The 25452-nt window shown below is 38.6% G+C and overlaps 1 protein-coding gene and 1 long non-coding RNA gene across 2 annotated transcripts; both read right to left on the bottom strand.

Moving 5' to 3' along the window:
- Positions 1-1262: 1262 nt before the first annotated feature.
- LOC122727645 lies at positions 1263-6800 on the bottom strand. The gene is made up of 3 exons (XR_006353169.1): positions 6589-6800; positions 3704-3805; positions 1263-1329 (listed from the first exon to the last, which is right to left on the bottom strand). It is a non-coding gene; the product is annotated as an uncharacterized LOC122727645 (long non-coding RNA).
- Positions 6801-7018: 218 nt separating this feature from the next.
- On the bottom strand, positions 7019-22926 carry LOC122729000. Its single transcript, XM_043967683.1, has 6 exons — positions 22631-22926; positions 16641-16725; positions 13499-13616; positions 10431-10529; positions 9626-9724; positions 7019-7206 (listed from the first exon to the last, which is right to left on the bottom strand). Exons 1-6 carry the CDS (start codon positions 22924-22926, stop codon positions 7076-7078), a joined length of 828 nt encoding a protein of 275 aa, XP_043823618.1. The 3' UTR covers positions 7019-7075.
- Between the last annotated feature and the right edge of the window lie 2526 nt (positions 22927-25452).

The raw sequence follows: 25452 nt of genomic DNA, 5'->3' as shown, positions 1-25452 counted from the left end.
TGAGTTATTACTGAAAGTAAGATATGGACCAAAAACCGCTATTTGAGCAAATGTATGATAAGTGGAGATTTAAATGGTGAGAACACATTGCCTAGAAATTAAGAGGGGGGGATAGTGAGAGATGGGGGGAGCAGTGTGTTTTTCTCAGATTGTATTAAGTGCTGATCCTGTTTTTGTTACTTAGCTTTAGGAACATCATCGTCCTGTTTCTTTAATGTAACTTTAGGGATACCTGCAGCCTGTTATGGTTATTCAACTTCAGGGACACCTGCATCTTGTTTTTGTTATTCAGCTTTAGGGGCACTTGCATCCTGTTTTTGTTGTTCAACTTCAGGGACACCTACATCTTGGGTTTTGTTTTGTTTTGTTATATAACTTTCCTTTCCCTGTTCTCTGATTGGGTTAGACATCCTGTATAGATTGTACCTCTCCATGACCAGCCAATGGGAATCAGACAAGAATGGTAGGGGGCATTGCCTTACATGTGTGTGTACATATATATATGGTTTATTTCTGAGCTTGTGTGGTGCACTTGACATATTCAGGTTTGTGCCCTTTCATGAGAAAGGAAGAAACATTGTTTGCTTTTCTACTTTCTTCTCCAACCCCAGGTATTGATTTTGAGTGGGTGGCTGGTTTGTCCCACTCCAACCCAAAGAGTAATTATGGAAATTAGGGTTAGGAATACTGCTTTCAGGCTAGCTCATGTTTGCATGTAGATCCTAACCCTTGAGGAATAGGACCAGTGATGAAAAAGGGGAAGGTCCATTTGCATTAGGGACTAGGGGGTAAAATGGGGCCTGTGAGCCCCCATTCTTGGCACCCACCAGCTGCACACTGGGCTGGCCATTCTCTGGAGAATGACAATAAATGAGCCTTGGACACATCACCTCACCGAGTTCCAGAGAATTATTGAGCAGGAGGCATTTTCCTCACAGGTACCAATGAGGACATTCAGTATCTCTGAGATTACCTTCACCTGCCCCCTGAGACTGTGCCTGCCACTCTCTGAAGAAGTCGTCCTGACACAGGAAGGCCCAGGCCTAAAGGTCTGGAGGCTGAGCAGCCTGCACAGACAGCCCAAGTGCTGCTCCCCCCACCCCCCCAGGGGCTGAGGAGAAGCTTGAGGCTGACTCCAGTTTAGAGGTGAATTTGGTTGAGGATCTGGTCAACCTCAATAAAAAGGGTAGAGATGAATACAATTTGGCAAAAAAAAGTTTAATCCAAAACAAATTGTCCTTAAGCTAAATTAGTCAGTAAGGAAACACCGAGCCAGAATGAATTATGCCACAAATTCTTCCTGATCATCGCTAGGTCTTCCGTATAAATCTATTAAACAGAAAAGAAACAAAGAGATAATTAATCCAAATTTACTACAGTGATTTCTATTTACAAATAACATCACATTTTCTTAGGTATTCCTACCAAAACAAAACAAAACAAAAGTTTCACCACGAGGATAAAAGCTTGACTCTCTACATGGCTTGGGTTTTCTAACAGCATCAAAAGTGATGTAACAAACCTGCATGATTTTATTTCAAAAATCAATTTACATTCTAATAAAGTAGCCTATTAAGATGGCATAAAATTCATTATCTTCTGTTGAACTACAGCAGCCCTGTACAATGGTCTAGCTTGACTTATTTACAATAATTGGCATAACATTAAATCTTGCTATTTTCTTGAATTCACAGCTAAAGAAGAGATAAGTTAGTATCAACTCTCCTAACTATGCTTAACTACTCAAGTAGCTCCTTAATACTACCTCATACTTTGGGAGAAACGGCACCACACCATCAGAGAATTTCAGACTCATGTGAGATAAAAGATGAACATGTCTTATGTGGTTCTTTTTGTTTTCCTGGGCAATGAGGGTTAAGTAACTTGCCCAGGGTCACACAGCTAGTAAGTGTCAAGTGTCTGAGGCCAATTTGAACAAAGGTCCTCCTGAATCCAGGGCCGGGGCTTTATTTTGTCCTTCTTCATAAATTCTTATTCCTTGACTAATAAAAGGGACTCCTTTTTTTTCAATTCAACTGAACTGCTTAGAGATGTTTACCACATTCACAACTCAATGAATATATTACACTATTATCAAGGTAATGTCCTATTGCTTCTGGGATAACATATAACCTCTAACTTGATGTTTAAAAACATTCTGAATCCAACTCTGGCCTATCTTGCTGAACTGATTTCACACAATTCCCCTTCCCATTGTGTATGCCCCAGGCATTCACAGGGCTCTATCCCCTGCCTCTCTGACTTTTGTACACACTGAATGCTGTGAACAACAGGAGGTCTGACCTCTGACTCCACCTGGAAAAAGCTTTAAGCTTCCTTCTAGGCTCCTTGCTCAGGGATCACCTCCTGTGAGTAGCCTCCCTCATTCCTAGTGCTTTCTTCCCCACTCAGATGAGCTTGGGTTTACCTACTTATGTATGTATTGTGAAGTCTTTGAGGGCATTAATTGTTTTTTATTTTATCGTTGTATTCCTAAGTGCTTAGCAAAGCACAGAATATATGTAATAAATCCTCCTGATATAGTGGGTATAAGTAAGGCACAGGGGGAAAAAAAAACCCAAACTATTCAGAGATATGATCAGAAAAGTACAGGGGCCAGTCCTGTAGTGAGAGCAAAGGCAGCACTAATGCTACTGTAGTGCCCAGGTTAAAAGAAAGATCCCAGAGAAAGGAACATTGAGTGGACTCTCCATGAAAGACTGATGGGAGGACACTGAAAAGAATCTCACAGAATAAAAAAATGTCAAGTCTGAAAAGGAAAATTAATTAGACTACCAACAGGTAATTAATTTCCCCTAAAGAACCAGAACTAGGAATCTGGAAGCAAAATACTTTTTATTTAAATACTACAGGAGAAAAACTAAACATTCTCTATCTATAAGATACTCTTTTCTAAATTTCATACTCTAAAAAGTTTTAAACTCTAGAGTCATTCCCTAATTACCATCTGGCAAGCCTTCAGACATAAGATCATTTCACACAAAGTAATATCTTAAAACATTCACAAATATCACAGAACTGTCAAGCTGTGCATCTGCTGAGAGTATCCTTTCTTCATTAGGCATGATGAATAAACAGAAAGGCCAATAAAAAAAAGAATGACAATTCTAGATATCTTTATATCTGTTTCAAATGTTTTCCAGTTACATTTTTAACTAAAGGCAGTTAGCCTCATTATTTATATAGCACATTTTATTCACCTAGAATAAAAGGAAAAAACTCGGCACAGCCTTAATAAGAAAGAGCTTTTCCAATTCAAATAGGGATTACTAAGAAAAATGTCCAAGGAAATTGACACACTTTAAGTTCAATGATTTTACTGTCAAAGGAAAATTGTAAATGAAGAATCAGAATTACGATATTATGCAATGTATCAAAATGATACAGGCAAGTGTACATAACTGAACTCTAAGGTATGAGCATGAAAAATACTATTCTCAGGGGTCTCAATTCAACAGTTCACTATTCCATATATAGCAATCTCTTCACAGATCTTTAAAACAGAACCTGAGGAAAAAACACACAAAGTTAACTTCCTATTTTCACTCTGAGAATAAAGATTATATGCTAGGGCTACCACGACTGAATTATTTTTGGACAAGAGTGTAAACCTGATCATGTAGGCCAGAGAAATTCTTCAAAAAGGTTTTCAGGAAAAAATACTTTTTCACTAATTACTTACGACGGATAATGGCTTGGTGTGGATCTTCATTCTCACAGGCCAGTGGTATCTGATTAACACTGCCGAAGCGAGAGGTTATCCATATTCTCCTCTCATTTAGATCTACATGGAAGAGAAATATTATGTCAGGAATATGTTAATTGACATATTATGATAAACACCATAATAATATAAGGAAATGAGTAAAAAAACCCACAAATCTTTTTAAAGCATAGGCTATTGATATTCAACCTCTATCCCTTCCTTATATTTCATCAGGAGTAGAAGTGGCCTTGTATCCAGGAACACAAAAGTCAAGTTCTACTAGTCCTCATGACCAAGCTAGAAAAATTTTCAGGAGAGACCTGGCAACAGGCTTTCTGCTGTTGAAGTTTACCTTGCTATGTTTGGAAAGGTTCATTGCCAAAGAGCTGGGTACCAGGTGATGAATGTAGTTTGGGATAAAATAGTTTACTAGGCCACACACTAAGGGGTAGAAGGATTTTCATGTGCCAGGGTAGAAGGTACTAATCCCAGATCTACCCTCCTGACCGGCAGCTCCCATCCATTGATCCTCCTGTCTTCTCCGGTTATCCATAATAATTCTCATCTCTCTTCTACACAACTCTTTCAAACTTTGGACAGAGATCCCAGCATTCTTCCTATACCTTCTCTTGTTTAAGCTAAAGGATGACAGTTCATTCAACACATTCCTGTGGGATGAGATTTTGGTACTTCTCACACTCCTGGCTGCCTTCCTGCAGACAGCACTAGCTGGTCAGAGTAGCATGAGCAAGGTAATATACAGCTCACCTATAATGCTAGCTAAATGAAGGGGTGGGAACAGAGAGTGGAGAGCTGAGGCTCATAGAGGTCTTGAGTTTGGGAGTTGTGAGCTGCAGTGGGGTATGTCACTCAGGTGTTGCCACTCTTTAGCATTAATATGGTGAGCCCTTGGGAGTTGGGGGTCACCAGGTTGTGGAAGGAGGGATAGAAAAAGAGGAGTTAAATGCTAGCATTCTGATCACCAGGAGGATCCACCCTGTGAATATTTCCTGCACTTCTAGCCACGGTACGCTGGGGAGACCAAGGCTGTTAAAACAAAAATGGCACTCAAAAATGAATACACTAGTCCAGATGTAGTCTAACCAGACTGGAGTACATGGCCTTTGTCATGCACATTATGCTTGTATGATGCATCCTCAAACATTAACTTCTTTGGTGGTGCTATCACACCACTGACTCATCCTAAGTTCAGTCTACCCAAAGCCCCCATGCATTGAACAAAAACAAAAACAAAAACAAAAACAACCTCCCAAACTCTTGACAGCTCTAAAGATTCATTTAAATAGTACTTCAAATGTTTTGTTATCAATTTTAATGTTAACAGTAAATTATTGTATTAAGCCTACTTTTAAAATAATGCTTTTATATCAGCCAATAGTATGCTTATGTCTCACATAGAAATGATTAAAGAGTTCTAATGATTTTAAAAAGTGTTTTAAGTTTAAATATAGCTATACATTTAATTAACTGTAGAGTTATGATATATGAAAGTAAAATACATAATGGAATCATGTCACATATAGGATGGTCATAAAATCATATCAAAAATAATAATTCAACTTGAAGTATACGATATCATACAGTTCTTCATCTTAAAAATAATTAAGTCATTTTTTGGGGTCTATTCAATGAAATACTGTTTGAAGAATGTAGTATTACACCAACATTTTTGGCTTTTTTTTGTTCCAGATTTTCTCAGTGTCATAACCACTGCCTGGTTATAAGACACATTTTTAAAAGCTATATTCCCTTTTTATTCAATTAAGGTAATACCCAATAAGTTTAAAAAATTGTACTGAAAAAGAATTTGAGTTGTTTAAATAATTTATTGTTTCTATGTTCAATGAATGGGAACTCTTTAAATTGCTTCTCACACATAATAAAATATTTTTATTTCCAAAAAAAAGTACTGAAATTTCAAAAATCTTTCAAGCCAAAGAGTTCAAAAAAACCCTGAAAATTCTCATTAGATAAGCAAGTCATGTAGCATAATGTGGTGCAAAATTAAGTTTTCAGTTTCCGGTATAAAAATTGAAGTAAAATATAAAAAATAAGGAGGGATACTTTAAGAATAACTCACTATCTCCATAAAGCTATAAAAATATGTCCTATTTGTGCAGTTAGAATAGATTTCTTTTGACATATAAACTGTAGGCCTTTATAAAATAGTGTATTATATTATTCTATCAAACCAAAATATGGATATTTCAAATCTACAGAAAACAGCAAAACCAATTATATTCATGCAACCTCTCAAGAAAAATTTTAGAAAAAATATAAATTGTAGTTTATAATACCCAGGATTTATCCCACCACGTATTTCTTACAGAAATATTTTTAATATAAACAATAGAAATTAAAGTGTCCCAAGTCCAAATACAAAAAGCACTGAAGTCCTCTTCCTTCAGGTCTATTGCCATAAATATTCATTGTAAACTACATGGTCAACATTTTATGTTAACTTGGTTCCAAAAGCTATCAGCTGTGAGGGCCAAATTTAACATATGGAGAGTTAATGGAGTGGCTCACTGTAATATTGGGGTCCCGGAAATAATGAGGGACCTCTAAGTCCAAAGCTCCCTCCTCTCAGAACTGGCTTTTTAGATATTTCTCCCAGGCCAATAAGAAAGAAGCCTGACAGACTCTTTTCCACAAAAGAATCAGGTTTTATTCATGGGAATGAAATAAACAGCAAAGGTGAAATTAATATGATCAGAGACAAGGGAATAGGGAAAGAGAAATACAGACAGTCCTCCTAACGCTAACCTAAGTCTATACAATCCCCAACCTGGCTTCCAGTTCAGCTAATTCAAAAGAGCAGGGCTCTTATGTCAACTTACCACCTGGGGTCCGTAGCTTCAATGGAAAAACAGCTTTGCAGCCAGGGCCCTCAGGACTCATCTGCTCCTGCTGCTCAGACCACCACAAGGGAAAACCACTCCGGAAGAGACTGAGCTCCCCTCAGGAGCATTTACTCTTCCTCCCCCAAAAGGAGAGGTCCTTCAAAACTGCCTGTGGAGAGTGGTTTCTCCTGCTGACATCAGCAGCACACATCACTCAGGACAGGACAGGTGTGGCTCATCTTAATCAGTCTGCCAAATTCCAATAATTTCACCACACAGCTTATGCTATTATTCCTTGCCTCTTTAAATAATGAAGAGCAAGTAGAAATAATAACTTAGGTTCAAAGAAAAAAAAATTGACGAATGAGGTCCAATGGAAGTAATCAGATCTCTGGAAGAAATCTCAGTGAACCTAAACATACAATGTCTGAAGGTTATAACGTAGAGAATATTTTCTTCTTTGCAAAAATAAATTGTTCAGAAGTTAAACCAGTCCGTAATAATTTGTCATTCTTGATAAAAAACACCAGTGAGAATGATGATGGGATAAAATCATCAGTATCACTGTTTGGTCATGACATAAAGTCAGTAGTAGCAGAGACTTTCCACAGAAATCTATATCAAAAGAAAAGAAACCAAGACATAATTAAAACAAATTTACTACATTGATTTCTATTTTCAAATCACAATCTCTACACAGGCGACCCTAGGTTTCAGGAAGAAGGGCTTGGAGGGAAAACTCATCACATTTCCCTAAGGAATCCTACAAAACAAAACAAAACAAAACAAAACAAAACTTTAAACCACTGGGATAAAAGCTTGACTCTATACCTGGTGATAAATTTGGCTTGGGTTTTATAACAGCATCAAAAGATAGCTAACAAACCTGCATGAGAGAAGTAACTACCACCTCTCCCAACTACTTCCAAGTTACTCTCTAATACTGCCTCATACTTTGGGAGAAATAGCATCACATTATCAGAGAATTTCAGCCTCATTTGGGATAAAGAAGCACATGTCTTATTTTGTTCTTTATCATAAATTCTTATTCCTTTACTAAGAAATGTGACTCCTTTTTTTCAATTCAAATGAACCGCTTAGGGTTTACCACATTCACACTCAATGAATATATTACAAGATTATCAAGGAAATGTCTAATGGTTTCCAGGATAACATTTAAACTCTAACTTGACATTTCAAAACATTCTGAATCCAACTCTGGCCTATCTTTCTAAACTGATTTCACACAATTCGCTTTCCCATTGTGTATGCCCCAGGCATTCACACTGCTCTATCTCCTGCCCCTGTGACTTTTGTACACACTGAATGCTGTGAACAACAGATGCTCAGTCCTCTGACTCCACCTGGAAAAAGCTTTAAGCTTCCTTCCAGGCTTCGTACTCTATTAAGGTGTTTTGGTTTTTTTTTCCTTTGCTGGGCAGTGAGTGACTTGCCCAGGGTTAAGTGTCTGAGGTCATATTTGAACTCAGGTCCTCCTGAATCCATGGTCGGTGCTTTCTCCACTGCGCCACCTAGCGGCCCTTCTATGAAGTTTTAAACTCTAGAGTCATTCCTGAATTATCATCTGGCAAAGCTTCAGATATAAGATAATTTCACACAAATTTCCTTACCTGATTCACATCTTTAAAAACTATTTTCAGAGTTCAACACACACCAAAATAAGGAACTCCAAAAGTACATGTCCACTCAGAACACATAGTATTTAATTAAATATGTGCGCGGTCAGGTGAACTTAATAAGAATATCCATTCTCTTTAGACCTCCAGAGTTTAATCCTTAATTCTTCTACTGCTTTTGCCTAGAACTTCATCTGAATATTTTGTATTCAAGATGTTTATTTACATGAGAGTAGACTCATGGCACAGATATTTAACATACAATGAACAACTTAACATTCCTTCATGTTACTACTAAACAAGCTCTTTTTAAAATGTAAACACTTAAAGACTTTATTCCTTGTCTCTTCTAGCATTATTGGACTAATTGTGATGGTCAAGTGCTAGCTAGAATATTTTGACAGCAGCACTTCAAGAATATCACATAAAGTCTACAGACACCAACGTACTTAAGGGAGCAAAAATAAAAGAAAATATTTTTGAAATCAGAAGAAAATCATCAAAGCCAATTTTCAAAAATTGCATATTAATTTGTTGAAATGTGTAAAAATGGATAGAGAGTATACAGAGGAGGCATGAAATAATGATCTTATTCCATTCCCATTGTGATTCATTTCACCAAGAGGTACAAGTTTTAGAAGTCTAGGGACTATAGGGGTATGGCAGCCAACTGAAGGAAAATAAAAACATTCACAAATATCACAGAGCTGTCAAGCTGTGCATCTGCTGACAGTATCCTTGTTGAATTAGGCATGATGAATAAACAAAAAGCCCAAAGAATAAAAGAATGAATGACACTTTTAGATATCTTTAGACTTGTTTTAAATGTTTTCCAGTTACATTTTTAATTAAAGGCAGTTAGCATCATTATTTATATATCAAATTTTATTCGCCTAGGATCAAAGGAAAAAACTTGGCACAGCCTTAACAAGAAATAGCTTTCAAATTCAATTAAGGATTACTAACAAAAACGTCCAAGGAAGTTGACAAACTTTAAGTTCAATCATTTTAGAGTCAAAGGAAAATTATAAATTAAGAATCAGACACTTTGAGTAGGCTTTACAATATTATGCAATGTGTCCAAATGATACAGGCAAGTTAACATAACTGAACTTTAAGGTATTCGCATGAAAAATACTATTCTCTGGGATCTCAATTCAACAAGGCACTATATTCCATATATAGCAATCTGTTCACAGACTTTACAAGAGCACTTGAGGAAAAAACACACAAAGTTAACTCCTACTTTCACTATGAGAAGAAAGATTATTTGCTAGGGTTACCATGACTGACTTTTTTTTTTTTTTTTGGACAAGAGTGAAAACCTGCTCATGTAGGACAGAGAAATTCTTCCAAAATGTTTTGAGGAAAAAAATCTTTTTTGACTAATTACTTACCAGGGATAATTTCTCGGTGTGGATTTGGATTAACTCCTATTGGTATGACTTGGTTACGTTTCAACATCCTGGATACCCAATTTCTGCTCCTATTGAGATCTACATGGAATATAAATATTATGTCAGGAATAAGTTAATTGACACATTATGAGTAAATGAGTAAAAAAACTTTTTAAAGCACAGGCTACTGATATTCCATCTGTATCCTTTTCTTATATTTCATCAGGAGTAGAAGTGGCTTTCTATCCATGAACACAAAATTCAAGTTCTACTAGGCCTCACCTACCAAGCTAGAAATTTTTCAGGACAGACGTGGCAACAGGCTTTCTGCTATTCAAGTTTACCTTGCTACGTTTGGAAAGGTTCATTGCCAAAGAGTCGGGTAGCGGGTGATGAATTTAATTTTGGATAAAACAGTTCACTAGGCCACACACTAAGGGGTAGAATGATTTCCATGTGCCAGGGAAGAAGATCTACCATCCTGACTGGCAGCTCCAATCCACTGGTAGCTCCCATCCATTGATCCTACTGTATTCTCATGGTAGATATAATTATTCTAATCTCTCTTTCAAACTTTGGACAGAGATCCCAGCATTCTTCCTATACCTTCTCTTGTTTAGGCTAAATGATGACAGTTCATTCAACACATTCTTGTGGGATGAGATTTTAGTACTTCTCACTCTCCTGGCTGCCTTCCTGCAGACAGCACTAGAAAGGTGAAAGAAAACCTGCTTCTTTAGGACTTAGAAATTCTTCAAAAATGTTTTGGAAAAAAACCTTTTTTTTTCCCCCAATAATTACTCACCAGGATTTGGGGATGATTGTGGATCACAAGCGTTTTTACCATTTCGAACAACTTGCTTCCTTCTTCTCAACCAAAATCTCTTTCCCTTCTTAGGGAGATCTATATGGAACATGAATATTATGTCAAGAGTAACTTAATTGACACATTATGATAAAAACTTTAATATTATTCAGAAATGACTGCCATTTTATTTTTAAAGCATAAGCTACTGACACTCCACCTCTACCCAATTCTTATATTTCACCAGTAGATGACGTGACCTTGTATCCACAAATACAAAATTCAAGTTCTACTGGGTCCTACTACGTAGCTAGGACAGTTTTCAGCACAGCCCTGGAAACAGGCTTTCTGTCTTTGAAGTTTACATTGCTAAGTTTGGAAAGGTTCATTGCCAAAGAGTAAGGTACCAAGTAAAGATCATTTTGTTTTGTTTTGTTTTGTTTTGCGGGGCAATGGGGGTTAAGTGACTTGCCCAGGGTCACACAGCTAGTAAGTGTTATGTGTCTGAGGCCAGATTTGAACTCAGGTCCTCCTGAATTCAGGGCCGGTGCTTTATCCACTGCACCACCTAGCTGCCCCAAGTAAAGATAATTTAAGAATTATTGGACTACCTGAAAGCTGTGATCAAAAAAAGAGCCTCGGGGGCAGCTAGGTGGCACAGTGGATAGAGCACCAGCCCTGGAGTCAGGAGCACCTGAGTTCAAATCCAGCCTCAGACACTTAATACTTACTAGCTGTGTGACCCTGGGCAAGTCACTTAACCCCAATTGCCTCACAAAAAAACAAAAATAAGAACAAAAAAAGAGCCTAGAAAGAATCTTTCAAGAAATTATCAAGTAACACGGCCCTGATATCCTGGAACCAGAGGGTAAAATTGTTATTGAAAGAATCTACTCATCACTTCCTGAAAGAGATCCCAAAATGAAAACTCCAAGGAATCTTGAAGCCAAATTAACAGAACTATCAGGCCAAGGAAAAAATCATATTGCAAGCAGCCAGAAAAAAAACCCAAAAAACCCAACACAACCAATTTAAAGATCAAGGAGCCACAGTCAGGATTTCACAGGACTCAGCAGCTTCTCCATTAAAGGATGAGAAGACTTGGAATATGATATCCCAGGAGGCAGAAGAGCTTGGATTACAAGCAAGAATCCTAGCACCAGCACCACTCACTAGTCATGAGGGCTTGTAGCCTCAGTGTCATCCTGGACCCCTCACTATCCCGCTCCTCACACATCCTGGTAGTTACCAAATCCTGCTAATTCTACCTCCATAGTATCTCTCTCATATGCCTCCCCCACCCCACCATCCCTGGCCCTCTCCTCCTACCTGAGTCCTGGCCCAAACTTCTGTCTCCCATTTGTCTACCCCTTTGCTATCCCTCTTCCACACAGCTGCCAAAATCAGCCACTAAATAAATTCCCAAAGTTTCCTAATCCTGCTGAGATGAAATTAACCATTTCAAACCCTTTATAACTTGTCTCCAGTCTAAGTATCTGGCCTTATCAGGGTATTTACCTTCACATACTCTAAAGTTCAGGTAGTTCTTGCTATTTCCCTCCTGATAGTCCCTGTTCCATCTCTATGCCTTTGTATAGGCTGTCTTCTATGCCTGGAATGATCTCTTTATGTTTCTCCACTCATTATCATCCCTTGTATCCTTCAGAGCTCAACTAAAGTCACACCCCCAATGTAGAAACCTTCCCTGTTGTTGTCTCCAGAAACTGGGGCCTTCCTCACTTGTCCAGTCCCTTCCAAATCACTTTGTATTTATTTTGTATGTACTCTTCTGTCTCCCATGGTTTAGGAAAATATGGATAGTTTCATTTTAGTTTCTGTGTCCCCGCGCCCACCCCTTATGCCTCACATAGTGCCTTTCACAAATTAGTCACTTGACAAATATTTACTACTTCATTAGTGGCATGAGGTAACAAAATAGTGAGGATTTCCTTAAGCATTATCAACTTCATGGAAATTCTCCAATACCATGGAGCTGCATCATGGAGCAGGAAAGGAACTCTTTCTATAGGATGGCAGAACAATTGGTTTATGAAGGTATACAAACCAACAACGAATTCAAAAAGAAAATTAAAAAGGCAGCTAGCTAATTAAGCATCATACAGGAGGAGACAATGGCTGGTTGGCTTTCAGTTGGCATTATTGAATAACATGAGGTATGCCTAATTATAAGAATATTTTTGAAATCCCGGTTGCAATGTTACTAAGACAATAAAAAGATCAAAGACAAAAAAATAAGCCAACAAATAAATAAACTGATGTCTGAGGTGACATTTTGTGGAAAGTATGACTATTTGAGGATTCCTGAAAACCCATTGTTCTCCATCTTCATGAAGACAAATGTGAGAATGGAAATAGGGTTAAAAGTTATAAAGAAATAAATTTTTTAATTAAGGAAAAACTTCCTCCAAATGGGAAGAAACCAAAGAAGAAGACATCATAATATGATCCTCATTACTGGAGGTGTTCAGGAGGAAGCTATAAGGCACTTATTGGGGATGTGGTAGAACTGGTTCCTCCTCTTCAAGAACTGTTGAAGTAGAATGACTAGAAGTGCCTTCCAGTTCTGCAATTCAAGAATTCTATGATCCTTTTACATAAATGAGTATTGTATGGTTATCTCAATGCACTACCCCACATTGTAAGCTCCCTTTATAGCAAGTACAATATCTTAACAAAACTTTAAGCTTCCCAAGACCTAGTCTAATGCTCAGTACACATAGACAAGAGACTTTTGTGTTCTTGAATTCATTTATGAATTAAATGAAAAAAATTAAATAGGTGTCAAATATAAAAGCATAACACGTTTTGATAAACTTGCCTAATAAAACTATTGTGAGGAAATATTGTCTCATGGGGAAATTTTAAGGCATATCCCACTCTACATATATTATAAAAACATAAGTAATACACAAAGATCCAAACATTTTGAAGGAAAAGCCTTGGAAAGAACAAAAAGATGAAAACATAAAACAAATTTGTGAAGAGGTATTATGGTTCTTACTCATAATGTAAACAGTAAGTTACTCTTTTCATATTAGAGTTATCACCTGATTCATCATGTCCATATTTAAGAACATGTGCATTCTCCGGTTCCATTGCCTTGCCCGTGTTGTCTTCATGGCATGGTGGTATCTCTTCCTCTTTATTTTCCTTTGTTTGTTCATCCTAACAAAAGCAGGGCATAGAATTTTATTATCACAATGTGTTTAATGTCATTCCAAAAATCTAAAGCAATGTCTTAAAATAACTTTGAGGAAAAGCGAAAACTGGGAGTCTTTTAAAAATGTTAACATATTTCAAGAAATAAGAAAGCAGAAAAATAACAACAGACTCCATATTGGCATAATATAAGTCAAGAAAGTGCAAATAAAATCCTAAGAAGCCTGTGTTTGTTTTCTCTCATTACAATAGCTTTGAAAGAATATTAGCTGTTTCATAGGAGACTTTTTAAAATTGAATAGAATTTTATTTTCCAAAATATATGTAAAAACAAATTTTAACATCAATTTTGTAAAAGTTTGTGTTCCAACTTCTCTTCCTCCTCCATTCCCACCCCCCACCCACTAGAACTCAAGCACTTCAAAATAAGGTATACATGAGTAGTCATGGAAAACATTCCCACATTAGCTAGGTTGTGAGAGAAAACAAAAAACAAAAAAAAACCCCAAAACTTCAAATTGAGGAATTGTGAAAGAGGAAAAAAAAAATTTTTTTTTAATGTGTTTCCAGGGGCAGCTAGGTGGCACAGTGGACAGAGCACCGGCCCTGGAACCAGGAGCACCCTAGCTCAAATCCAGCCTCAGACACCCAACACTCACCAGCTGCTGTGTGACCCCAGGCAAGTCACCCAACCCTAACTGTCCCCCCTCCCCAACCCTCCCCTTCCCCCCCTCCGGCTGAAAAAAATGTGTTTCCATCTATTTTCAGATACTATTGCGTCTTTCTCTGTAGATGGGTTGCTACTGTCATAAGTCCTTCAGGGTTATATTGGATCACTGCCTCGCTGAAAATAACCACATGCTTCCCAGCAGATCACCTTAAACTATTGCTGTTAATTTGTAAACAGTACATTTCACTCTGCTTCAGTTCATGTAGGTCTTTCCAAGTTTTTCTGATAGTATCCTGTTCATCATAACTTAAATAAAGTACCTTAAACCTGACGAAGAATTTTCTTCTTATTAGCCCAGCAAAGTAGGTACCATACGTTTTTCCATTATATTCAATCATCATAACTATTTCCCTCCATTCTATTCCCTTCCCATGATATTTACTCTATTTTCTATCTTCTTTTAAACTATTCCTCCTCAAAAGTGTTTTACTTCTGACTGTCCCCTCCCCTACTCTGCGCTCCCTTTTTTTTCACCTTTCCTTCCTTATCCTCTTCCCCTCATACTTCCTGTAGGGTTCCCTTGGCTCATGGAGGGAGACTTTTTTTTAAACAAAAGTTTAGGAAAAGTGACACATCATAAAAATAAAACATAGACTACTACTTTAATATATGTAGAGAAAATGTAGAGGTTTTATAACCTAAAAAAAGGCATACATAATTTCTCTTTTTGATGTATGGTCGACTAAGAAGTGTTCTTATAAACATGCAATGCATCATTTCCCATATTGATATTCATTTTGTATTTTTAACATGGAGCCCAGGTCACCACCTTCCACAGTAATGTTTCTTGTCTTTATGCTGTGGCATGTAACATGTTTTGTGGGATGGATCATGATACTCTATCTATATAGGTAATTTATTGGCATATTGCTTCTAAAAAACATTAACCCAAGCTACTCACACAAAATCAGCTTCTATATAAAAGTATAGAATAATCCTTCACCTTTTCCTCTGATGCAAAGTTTTCATATGACATGAAAATGAACACGATAGTGAACCAAAATTAGACATGATAACTCAGGTTACTAAGGCTATAGGAATACCATTAAAGAAAATGTAACCAGAGCAACAGAAAATATACTCAACTCTGTGGTATATGAAGAACTGAATATTCTAGATAACCAAGCAAACTAAGATGTGCAATATCTTCTGTAAGCTGCCTTCCTATCTGAGCAAGAGCAGCTACTGGGAGGAATGAATCCTTACTTGTTGCCCAAGGGGAAATTGTAATGAAGCAATGAGGAGGACTTTAGAAGACAATATGCATAAGCAGCAGCAACCAACTTAAACTATGGGAGCAACCTATCAGGGAACAGAAAGTAAGTCTAGGAGATGCCAAGATTAAGGAGTTGTTGACATGAGCAAAGGATCATGAAAGCTGTCAGTCCTAGGAGAGATCTCACTCACACACATACACACACACAGAAAACACAAGCACACACACACACACACACACACACACACATACACACATGTGTAAGTATTCAAACTACAAATTCATTTCAGTGAAAAGATTAAGCAACTGGAAATTATATTTCCAAAGGGATATTCAGACACATAAGTGTTTAAGGTAATTTAGAACACTTTACAATGTACTCAGGAACTGGTCAGAAAACAATTCTTTATATTATTATAATATTATTTATGTAATATAATATAAAAACTATTCATAATAGAATTTATCATTCTAAAATGTATTTACATATTAACATAAAGGATTACATCGGCAAGACAGAGGCAAGAAGACACAGAATGCTTAAGAATAAATACCATAAGAAGCAGCACACAATTCTGAAATGTAAGAAACAATGGCAACGATTTGTATTCTTGATGTTCATTCCCCCATTCTGCTTCACTTCATTCTCATCTCTTTCTGACAACTACAATTTCCACCTTCACAAGGAAAGGGAAAGCTTCTGGACCTGTAACATTTTTTCATTGGTATAGTGTTCTCCCACTGAGGAAGGAGCTTCTTCTGCCAATGAAGGGCAGTCCCTTCTCTGCAACTCAGAATCATTCAGAGTTGTGCAGGTAACTTAGAAGTGAAGTGACTTGCCCAGAGTCACAAAGCTAGTATATGTCTGAGACAAGACTAGGTCTTTCTGGCTTTGACACCTCCTGTCTACATGCACTTAGGCCATACCATCTCTAGCACCAAGGGAGAAAATCATATTGATTCTTCATCCACAGACTCATTAGCTGTCTTTTAGTAACTGCTTCCATGTGGTACTTCCATGTTTCCCTAAATGCCTTCTTACAGACTTTGGCTAAAAACAAATTGTATCTGTCATCATACATACCTCCTTGATCTCCAGATCTTGAAGACGGCCAGATGTATCTGCATCCACAAAAGATACTTTTTTTCCATCAAAGAGATCAGGCTCTCTGTTAGATGAAGCAAGAAGAAAAATCTCTCACTCAAAAGACTTAGATTATTTCATATAATCTCTCTCTTTACATATATCTATATGCATATATCTCTATATTTTTACAAATGCAAACAATTGAACGTAAATAGTCTTTGTAATTGACCTCTGCTGGTCCCACCTTTCAGGACTTTATTCTCTTACACTAAACCATGTCATGGTTTTGTACATGATGATCTCTCTCCTGTTTCCTTACCCTTCAAGGGCTTGGTGTCCTAGCCTTAAAACACAGCTCCTCCTCACCTCTGTCTCTTAGATTCCCAGGCTGCCTTCTTAGCTAAAGCTCAAGGAACACCTTCTATACCAGGCATTTTCTGACGACCGGAATTGTGCATATTCTGCTAAAATGACTTTGTATATAGCGTGTATATTACACAGGCTTGTGTACACATATACATATATGTATTTACTTCTGTGTGTACATGCTGACACCCTCAACAAAATGTAACTTCCTTAAGAATTTAAAGGATTGCTTGGTTTTGTCAACGACAGTGCCTGACAAACAGTAGGTTTGTAACAAAGGCTTGGTTATGGATGGATTTTTTCAATTTAGGTGCAGATTGGGTCACCAGAGGAAGACTCTGATTGACTTCCAACCTCATCAAGGTCATGTGGGAATTAATGTAATAAATAATTCAAAATGGGACATAAAACCCAGCAACAAACCCATATGATAATCACATACAACTGTATTAAACAAATTCATAAATCCTATGTAACTGAAGGGATGGTGGTGCCCTAAACAGAAAGAAGTTGAAGAGAAGGGTTAAGTGAGAAGACAATCTTGTCCATTTTGTACATGTGGTGTTTGAGATTTCTATGGGACCCCCAGTTAGAAACATCCAGTATCCGTTGAGGACATGGGATTAGACCTCAGGAGAGTCCTGCTATCTGTATCTGAAAGTAACCTCTGTAAAGATAAGTGAAGGCATGGAAGCTTATGAGACTGTTGCGAGAGGGTACAAAGAGGGAAGAGGGTGCAGGACAACTCTCTAGACTCCAAGTCTAGTGTTCTTTCTATAATACTATGCTTTCCCACCATGTTTAATAGGAAGCAATAAGAAATAGTACTTTGCCTTCCTGAATCATCTATCAGTATATAACCAGAACACTAACTTGTAAGCACCAGGCTTCAACATGACCTATTTAAACAAACTACTGAACCCCCAAAATAGAAGGGGGTTCAAAGGAATGGCTATTCCCCACTCATCTGCATGTCATGCTTATGAAATCTAGCTTTCCAATGGTTACCATTCACTATAGTCCAACCAGATCCATGACCACTGCTGTTACTCCCCCATCACCTGCCCTATCTTGCTTAAGGTAAATCTCACCTGCCCTTCCTTCTTTTCACTGCCCTTCCAGTCCCTCCCCTCCTCCTCCCTCCTTAAAAGTCTTGCTCTGAAAACACTTATCAAATCAACAGAAACACTCCAGGAAAGATTAGATGTCCTACAGTCACAGCCACCATTCCTCAATATGTTCTGTTTCCCACTTGGAAGGTGAGCTCCTTGAGGCAAGGGCCTGTCTTGCTTCTTGCATTTGTATCCCTAGGACTTTGCCAAGTGGCAGTCAGGAAGGAAGTGCTTAATAAATGTTTTATCATTCATTCATTCAAAATGGATGATAACATTTTCCTACAGAAATTTAAGGAGTGTAGATCAACTGCCATAAAAAGAAAACTCGGGGGCAGCTAGGTGGCGCAGTGGATAGAGCACCGGCCCTCAAGTCAGGAGTACCTGAGTTCAAATCTGGCCTCGGACACTTAATACTTACTGGCTGTGTGACCCTGGGCAAGTCACTTTAACCCCAATTGCCTCACTTAAAAAAAAAAGTTCAAAAAACAAAAAAGAAAACTCAAGAGGCCCAGAAACTGCTTCAGGGAGCAATCCGATTCTGCTAAAGTGATAGCAGTCAGGCCAAAACCAGCTTAGAATAGAAAGTCTGGTAAGAAGAACTTGACAAAGAAAAGATGATAGAAGATTATGAGAAGTATTGCCTCATACAAAAGTGAAAACAGTGGGGGGAAAAACACATTTAAAGAATGCTTGATAGAAGGTCCAAGAAAGCACACTTAAGCTAAGGGTATTAAAGAGAGTGGAGAACTAGAAGGAGGACAATAGAGCTGAGAAATAGAAAAGATCTATGGAGATTTGTAGACCAAGTTCTTTTCACCCCAAGGTCAGTGGAACCACCACCTTTATACTAATGACAGTCTCAGACGTGCTGCTTTAGAGGAGGGATTTTTTTCATCCTTTGCACTTCTATCCTCAGCACCTAACACAGTGCCTGAATCCCAGAGGACAGGTACTTCACTTCATCAATGTTTTTTGGCCGACTGACATCAAAATGGTAGCATAGAAAACAAATATGGGGGAAAACCATCTGAACCAGTCAGAGGGTTGTCCTCTAGGGCGTCAGCAACAGAGGTAATGGAGAGAGTGATTCTTAAGATAACTGTAAAAGGAGGTTGTCAAATGCATTGAAGACTCAAGAATTATTTAGCCTTTCTACACAGGAAAAATCAAATAGATTAAGAATGTCTGTGTTCTCTGACTTGCAGTTAAAAAGAGAACCTGTGGAGTTTCCCATATATATATAGATATATGTATATATATGGGAAATTTTGCAGATTTTAATAATCAACAAGAATATTTCTTTGTTTAAACATTGATGCTTTTTGTTTACATCACTGTCATTTATCAATGACCTTGGTAGTCTGTGGAGCCTAGGTTAAGAACCCCGACCCTAACTGTTGGTGGAGTTGTGAAATGATGTAACCAATCTGGAGATCAATTTGAGACTATGCACAAAGGACTGTGCATACCCTTTGATCCAGCAATACCATTTCTACGTGTTTATTCCAAAGAAATTTTGAAGAGTGGGGGGGGGACTTATTTATACAAAAATATTTATAGCAGTTCTTTTTATGGTGGGAAAGAAGTAAAAATTGAAGGGATGTTCATCCATTGGGGAATGGATGAACAAATTGTGATATATGATTGCAACGGAATATTTTTGTGTTACCAGAAATGACAAGCAGGATGATTTCAGGAAAACATGAACGGATAGAGAGTGAAGTGAGTAGAACCAGAAAATGACACACAATGACAAACTATGAATGAATGACTTAGCTATTCTCAAGACATGATGAAAAATGTTATCCTCCTCTAGAAAAGACCTGATAGCACCTGAATACAGATGGAGTACTATTTTCACTTTCTTTTTGTTTGTTTGTTTGTTTGTTGGGGTTTGGGGGGTAGAGTTTTCAAGTTTTCTTCCACAAAATGACAAATATGGAAATGCTTTATATGATTGCACATGAATAACCTTATAGCCTCAGGGAGAGGGGAGGGCATGAGGCATATAATTTAGAACTCAAACCTTTTTTGAAAAGCCATTAAAATTGGTTTTACAAGTAATTGGGACAAAATAAAATATTATTTAAAAAATACCTACTGAAAAAATGTTATTTTTTTAAAAAGGACACCTACTCTAAGGTACCACCTAAGTAGGTACCACCTAAGCACAAAAAGGTCAAAATGGCTAAGAAAGTTCAAGTGAGATGAGAAGAAAAAAAAATATATAAAGAGGGCATAAGGTTCATGAATGCAAAATGGCATGGTGGAGTAGAAAAGTAGAAGGAGCTGACTCATCACTGCTTCTTGCTACTTAGAGGAGCTTAGGCAAGTCCTGTAAATTAAGCTTCAGGTTCATCTGTCAAATGAAGGCTCTGAACCAGATGATCACTAAGGTCCCTCCAGCCCTATGATTTTATTCAGAGCTGGGCAAGAGAAAATGGAGGGAAGCATGACAAAAGAAGCAGAAAGATAAAAGCTGAATTTGGCCATTTCTGTGGACAGGATCACCCTTCTTCCAGTCAACTAAGCTCAAAAACCATCTTTGTCTTTTCCTCTTCTTCCCATACCCACTCACTCAATAATTCATATTGGTTCTGATTTTCTGAGATCTTTAAGAGAAGTCTCTTTACATTCCCCAAACCCTCCATTCAGCTCAAGCTCTGATTACTTCACTCCTAAAATAGAGTTAGAACTGATCCTCTGCTTCCAAGATCTGCTTCAATACATCCTAGGCATTCACTGAAACAAACCACTTTGCACACATCATCCCCCAGCACAACTTCATGTCTCTACAGGTGAAAGTCAAAACTTCTTTGTCTGGCAATAAAGACCTTTTACAATCTGGACCCCAGCTAACTCTCCAACCTCTCACCACTCCCACAGACAACTCCCTGGTAACTTGAATACTCTTTGAACCTGGAAGATACCAGGGACAATCCCACTTCCTCTCCTTGAAAGGTAGTCCATCCATCTCATCTAAATCCTATCTTCCTTCAAAACTCATGACCTTCTTGTCTCCCTCATGGATAGCTCTAAACCCACTGCAGTTCTTCAGGCTTGACTCTGTCTTCTGACATATTTGTCAGTACTTGATTTCTTAACACATCACTTTAAAGTTTAGTTATCAATTCATGTGGCTACTTCTGGTTCTGTCTCTGGGGGCCTTCAATTCAGACTCTACTGGCAACCTACTTAGTATAGCTTACTCTGCTTCCAGATCGTGATACCTGCTGAGTCAGTTTTAATCGTGGTCCCTGAAATGGGAACTTCTTGGTGGAAGAGGGTGTAAAGGCAGGCAAGGATGGGGAAGAGAGTGAGTATAGATCTGGATTATAAAAAGAGTACATGAATATGGAGGAAGCGATGGGCAGCCAAGTGAATGGTAATTTCCATTTCCATGCAAAAGAAGTTTCCAAAGAAATTCTGAAAGAAACTATTTACATAAAATATGAATTTTAGGTGGTACTAACTAGGGAAACAGTTGTAAAAAGTTAACTAAGCAAGGTATGAATATCACCCATAAAAATAATGTAAGAAATTAATACAGTATTACACAAACAATTTCAGTCATATTAATGAGCATATTCCAAATCCGTTTTCATTAGGGAGAGCAACATCAAGCATGGTTTTTAAAAACTATTTGCAAAGTCCGGGATGAAATTAACCAATCTTAATCTGAATTCAAGTTTAAAGCACCACTTGAAACTTAGCAGAAATCAACCCTTTTTTCCCCCTTAAAACAACTTAGCATTTTCTCTGGAGTAATACACACGCAGTAAAATAAACTGAATTTACCTGACAGAAACTGTAATTCACATTAAGATAACAATGCTAAATTTGTGATAGAATGATACCGTCCTCCTAGGCTTGAAACGCCTATGACAATTTTATCCACTGTCCAAAAATATTTGCTTCTGTCTTTGGTATAAATGGTGTAAATATGCTTATTAAAGAAGAGTAAAACAGGCAGAAGTGGAACCAGGGAAAAGGACAGAAATGCTTACTGCAATTATTGTAGTTTGGTATGCAATCTCAAATTTAGAGAGTGGCTATAAGACATATTCGTAGTGAAGATGAATCTCAGCTAGGAAGGGCAGGGAGTTATACCGCCCCCATTACACACACACACACACACACACACACACACACACACACACACACACACACACCTCCAAAAAAATTCAAAGCAAAACAGGGGAAATAGAAATACTTCTTTTTAAAGCTATTCCATGTCTTTGACTCTTTTTTCATTCCGATATTTTCCGCGGGAGGGGGAGGAATCCCAAATTCAAAAAGGGTTCCAAATTCCGGGTGGGGAAAAGTTTTCTTTACAAACTCTAATGCGATCGCCAAAATTTGAGGTAGTCATTTCAGAACTAGGCTTTCTCCCTTCAGGTTCCCCGAAGAGAGAGAAAAGTGGGAAACCAAAATTTCAAGAAAATATGCCTCATGGGCTCCCACCCCAAGGAGCTGCGCCGGGACCCTGGTCTTTCCCCTTCTTACCTGCGTTGAATTCTCAACATGCCGATCCAATTGGTGAAGAAATTTAAAAATTGACCTATTGTCATTCTCCCGCTGGAGATTGACTGAAAAAGTGCGGTTATGGAGGAGAGGAGAAGGTGGAGGTGGAGGTGGAGGTGGGGATCAGGGGAGGAGTGGGTAAGACTTCCCAAAGCGGGAAAACTATCAATTGCGGGATATGTAGAATACCAGCAAAAGCTGACAACAAAGTAGCGGGGAGCGGGGAAAAAGAGCTGTCTCCGACACGGCAGCGCCAGGACGACTGCTGCCTCAGCCATGGTCAATGTCAACAAACCGGCCCCAGCACTGAAGTCACACTTCCCATTGTGAAGTCCTTAAGCCTCGGATTGGCTGGAGGCGTAGCTCCGCCCCCATCCCCGCCCAAAGAGGAGGAGGGAGAAAAGACCATTTCTTAAGGGAAGGTGGGGCACGGAGACCACCTCTAGGCAAGGAGAGGGTCCCTGTTGCCAGGGCTTCTGTTGTGAAAACAAGCCTAGCCTTAGCTAGGGCAGGACAGAGATTTCATTCCTCCACTCCTTTTGCCGTCTTAATCTATGATTTCCCTTTTCTTTCGCCTCAAATCCCAAAGTGTACTTTTTCTTTCCTAAGGTGTAACAATGAAGCATGCTGCTGTCCCAGCCATGGCTCTTCCTTGTCCACAGCTGTCATCAAGTCAATCGCCTGGCAATTAGGCTGTGTCTGCACATGTTAAAAGCATTGGGAATGAGGTAGCCTTCTTTAGAAGTCAAAGGAACGAACGGGCCGCTAGGGGGCGCAGTGGATAAAGCACTGGCCCTGGATTCAGGAAGACCTGAGTTCAAATGCGGTTTAGGACACTGCACACTTCACCAGCTGTGTCACCCTGGGCAAGTCACTTAACCCTCATACTTTGTAGAAAAAAAAAAGTCAAAGGAACAACAACCACACCAACAAAGAAAACCCCTCCAATTATTTAGATGCTGAGGTGGCTTTGGGGCCTGTGCAAAACTGATTGCTTCTCCCCCTTGTAACTACTACTCTGTCTACCCTGGAAAATCAATGAGATAGAGAAGAGCCATCCAGCTTCTCCTTCTGAGCAGCAGGGACTGTGGTCATGTGACAGGGACCAACAAGAAGACTGGTGTTCACATGGAGATTTGGGGGAGAAAGGTGGAGTGTTGGAATTGGAAAAGAATGCAGAGGGAGTCAGAGCTTGCTCAGAGGAGGGCTCAGCTGAGGAGGCATGAGTGGGGGAGGGGAGGATAGAAGCTGCTTGCTGGCCCCTGATGAGGATTCCAAGCCTGTTCATCAGCTCCAGACAGACCAAGACCTTCACTGTTTGGGGTGTTTACAGGTCAGGATTAGTGTCAGATCCCTCAGTGTTTGAAAATTAAATGACCCGAACATGGGCCACAATGGCTGAACTCCTAATAAGGTAGAGTAAGGTTTTTGCCACCTAAAACACAGTTTGATAAGCTTTCTCTTGGTCAGCTCTGGTTTCACTTCTAATTTACCCTCATCCTAAGACATGAGTGGCTTTTCTAAGGGAGACCCCTCAACAATCAAGTAGGGTTTGGCATTTTTAAACCCCATATTGTAATTCAGAAGTTGCTTTACTAAACCAAAAAAAGAAATAAAAATAAAAAATGCACCTAAGCAAGTCCCTAACATGATCTTATAAAATTATAGCCTAAAATTCTCTCAAATAAATTTTTTTAATCTCTGTCTAATTAACCAGATTAAAGTTCCAGAAAGCAAAGCAGGTACTTAGGGAAGAAAAAAAAAGGCCAGAACAAGCACCTGGAGACTTAAAGAGATAGGCACATAAACATCAGTGAAAACAGGTGAAACATACAATCATAGAATTTCTTCCCCAGCTTGCTTGAAGAAAAGATCAGAAGATTTCAGGGTCTACAATGCCCTTTGTGGTTGCCAGCTGTGTCGTTTGAAATTATATCTGGGCGCCTATCTCTGTCCCAAGTTTTAGGGAACTTAGCTGGTGTTTCTCATATATTGCTACTTATAAATTTGAGCCTTTAGCATCAGTTTGGGGCATTAAGCATTTGTTAAAGCATATTAAATATTAGTAAAGAGAGAGCACCTGGCTCTGAAAGTTCTGAAGCTCTTAGGTTAGAGGAGAGAGAGAGAGAGAGAGAGAAAGGTGCCTGGCTGCTTCTTCCAGCATCCCAGGCCAAGAGAGAGTAAGTTCCCTGCTGTCCAGGGGAGAGGCAGCCCTTACAACACTGCTTCAAGCTATTTGGCTAGCATCATTCACATCTATTGGTTTACTGGACTTGAGGGTGGTCAAAGTCCAGAGGACAGACCCTCTGGAGGGAAAAGCTTTCACCTAAGTGTGGTTTTAATCTCTATTGTCTGTATTCAGTGTCTTAGGTCCAACTTTGCTGACTCTGGGCTGGCTCTGAAAGAGATCAGGCAAGGCTCCAGAGTTAGGCCCTCCAGTGGGGGCCTCTGGTAGCCCCAAAACCCATTATTTTCTCTCATCTCATTCTTTGAGTCAAACAGGCTCTGCTTGAAGACTTCTAGTGATGGAAAAGTCACCCCCCTCCAAGAGCAAATATTCCAATATACTCTAGATGTTGTCTAACCAAGGCAAGATATGCTAGGGCCTTCACCTCATCCATTAGGAACAGTACATTTCTGTTCATGAAGCTTACAATACCATTGGTTTTGTGTGCTTGCTACACACACTGTGGAGTTTTTAATTGGCTCCAATTCCCAACTCTTTGCAGAAAGTATGCAATACCTACAATTTCAACACTAATCCCAACTGCTGTATTAAAGTCAGTACTCTGTTCCTTCCTAAT

The sequence above is a fragment of the Dromiciops gliroides genome, chromosome 5 (assembly GCF_019393635.1).
Source record: "Dromiciops gliroides isolate mDroGli1 chromosome 5, mDroGli1.pri, whole genome shotgun sequence".
NCBI lineage: Eukaryota > Metazoa > Chordata > Mammalia > Microbiotheria > Microbiotheriidae > Dromiciops > Dromiciops gliroides.
The sequence above is the reverse complement of the archived record's forward strand: the minus strand, read 5'-3'. Positions and strand labels throughout refer to the sequence as shown.